Source organism: Pygoscelis adeliae, unplaced genomic scaffold (assembly GCF_000699105.1).
Source record: "Pygoscelis adeliae isolate BGI_AS28 unplaced genomic scaffold, ASM69910v1 Scaffold114, whole genome shotgun sequence".
In the NCBI taxonomy this organism is placed as follows: Eukaryota; Metazoa; Chordata; class Aves; order Sphenisciformes; family Spheniscidae; genus Pygoscelis; species Pygoscelis adeliae.
In genome coordinates this window covers 1,706,630-1,708,829 of record NW_008824587.1, presented here as the reverse complement: position 1 = coordinate 1,708,829, position 2,200 = coordinate 1,706,630, and the positions used below count along the sequence as shown (strand labels likewise).

General features: G+C 52.8%; 1 protein-coding gene across 1 annotated transcript in view; it reads left to right on the top strand.

The window, feature by feature from the left end:
- The window catches only part of COL5A1 (collagen, type V, alpha 1), a 122,989-nt gene that overhangs the window by 118,798 nt on the left and 1,991 nt on the right, over nt 1-2,200 (top strand). Inside the window, exon 65 of the mRNA XM_009322151.1 lies at nt 545-778. Within this exon, the coding sequence (XP_009320426.1) occupies nt 545-778 (234 nt within the window). The remainder of the gene's footprint in view (nt 1-544; nt 779-2,200) is intronic.

Sequence of the window (2,200 nt, the reverse complement as noted above, 5' to 3'; positions counted from 1 at the left end):
TAAAGATTGCTTAAAAGCCAGGGTGGTCTTGCCCAGGAAAGATGGATGGGAAATACCCCAGTGCATGCAGAATGAAACGCCCGCAGTGGTCACATAATCATGTCAAATAGGACAGAAAAATAAAGCCCCAAATCCTTACAGAAATCTCCTTTCTCTCCTCTTCAAAAGCTGGAGAAGTACGCTCGGTATTGGCTTAAACTTGAGACATATATCCCTAAATTTGTTTAGCACTGTACCTTTTTGCAACCAGGGCTGAAATCCCCCTTCCTTTCCCCTCTTGCCCTGTATTAGCCTTATTTTTTTAGCTCACAACCAGCAGGAGACATAAACTGCCCTTGGTGGCCGTGCCCTGGCAGCAGGAGGACCAGAGCAGCCTCGTGCCCATAGCGTGGCAGGAGCAGTGTCTGCACCCTGGTGGGGTGGTGAGACTGAGACCCATGCGCAGGGTAATAAAGATGGGTGAGACGGGCCGTCCTCAGAGCCCTCCAAACGTGTTGCGTTGCCCCTCACTGCCCAGTGTTTCCCCTTTGTCCGCTTCTCGTAGCTCTCCTACGTGGATTCAGACGGGAACCCCATCGGAGTGGTGCAGATGACTTTTCTCCGACTCCTGAGCGCTTCGGCCCACCAGAACATCACTTACAACTGCTACCAGTCCGTAGCCTGGCACGAAGCCACCACCAACAGCTACGACAAGGCCATCCGCTTCCTGGGCTCTAACGACGAGGAGATGTCCTACGACAACAACCCCTACATCCGAGCCGCCCTCGACGGCTGCGCGGTACGTGGGCAGAGCTGGTCTCGGCCAGTCCCTGCAAAAAGGGGGGGTCAGTGCTGGAGGTGTCTGTCCCTCTCCCCTGGTTGTCCAGCACCGTCTGCCTTGGAGCAAATCGCCTCCAAATTTCCTGTGCCCGTTGACGTAGCTTGCCTTGAGGATTGTCCCCAGCATGGGAGACATCAAGCTTGTTCTTCCTTCTGCTTGGGGGTACATGATTCCACTCAAGGTCAGGGGAAGCTGCAGCACTTCTAGAAACCAAATTAATTTGCTTTATTGCTGGCTGTGCACAAAGGAAGGGGACCTACCTAAAACCACTAGTTGCTTTTAAACGTCCCCCTTGCCTTTGCTCTTATTCTGCTTACTCACGCAGGGAGAGGCAAGCGGTGACACCCAGTTGTGTATGAGTTTTTCAGACTTTGATGATAACTTTTTAAACTGCTTTCAGGAAATCTTGGAGGGAAAGCATTAAGGGTTTGGCATTGGGTCGGTGCGTTTTTTTTCTGCGGCACACTGCTGCGTGCAGCCCTAGGAGGGCTCTGGGCTTTGCTGGGCACGGGGGTGCATCACTGCATCGCCCCAAGGCTGGCTGCAGCGCCCGGCTCCAGCCCAGCATCCCCTGAGCTGCCAGAGGAACCCCAGCATGGCGCTTTGGCTTGCTCTGTGCTTGCAAGCCCCTGCTCCTCACAGGAGCTGCCTGTGCCCTTGGGAAAGGACAAACCAAAGCAAGGCCTGACTCTGTATAGCAAAATGAGAGGATGCTATGGGATGCAGGAGACAGAGGTTTGCATCCCTGCTCCCGTTTCAAATGTGGCTTTTAGCATCTTTCTCTCTAGCTCTGTTCCCCGTGACTGACTTGCTCAGAGCGCAGAAGCGGGCGTTACGCCGCAGCCCGCCTCTCCCCGCGCAGCTCACGCTGCTCTTCGCCTTTGCTTTGGCCACGAGCAACAGCCAGAGTTTCCAAAGGGGCCCAGCATCCTCCCTTTGCTTCTGCCTCCTTCTGTTGGGTGCCTGATTCGGGATTGAGCTCTGCAAAATCTGTCCTTAGGACCTAAAAATTTGGCAAAGCAGGTGCTGCTTGCATTTATTTTGAGATCCAGCTTGTGGGTGCAAAAGCATGCATAATTCTCACCCTCTGCAACTGCAGTGCTTGAAGCCCGCGGGACGGCAAGATTGAGATGTTTGACAGAAAAAGCCCTCCACATAATTTGAGATTAAAATGGTTCTGTTCTGGCACACGCACATTTTTTTACTGTAGGAGCAATGAGGAAAATCAGATTAGAATCACTTCTTTTAACACTCTCGCAGAGAGGGAAAGGGCATCCATCCCGCTTCTGGAAACACTCAGAAGCCGCATGGGGAAGTTTATCCTCAAGTACCTCATATCTCCTGCTAACGCAACGTGTCATCGGAAAAAGTGCCTTCCCC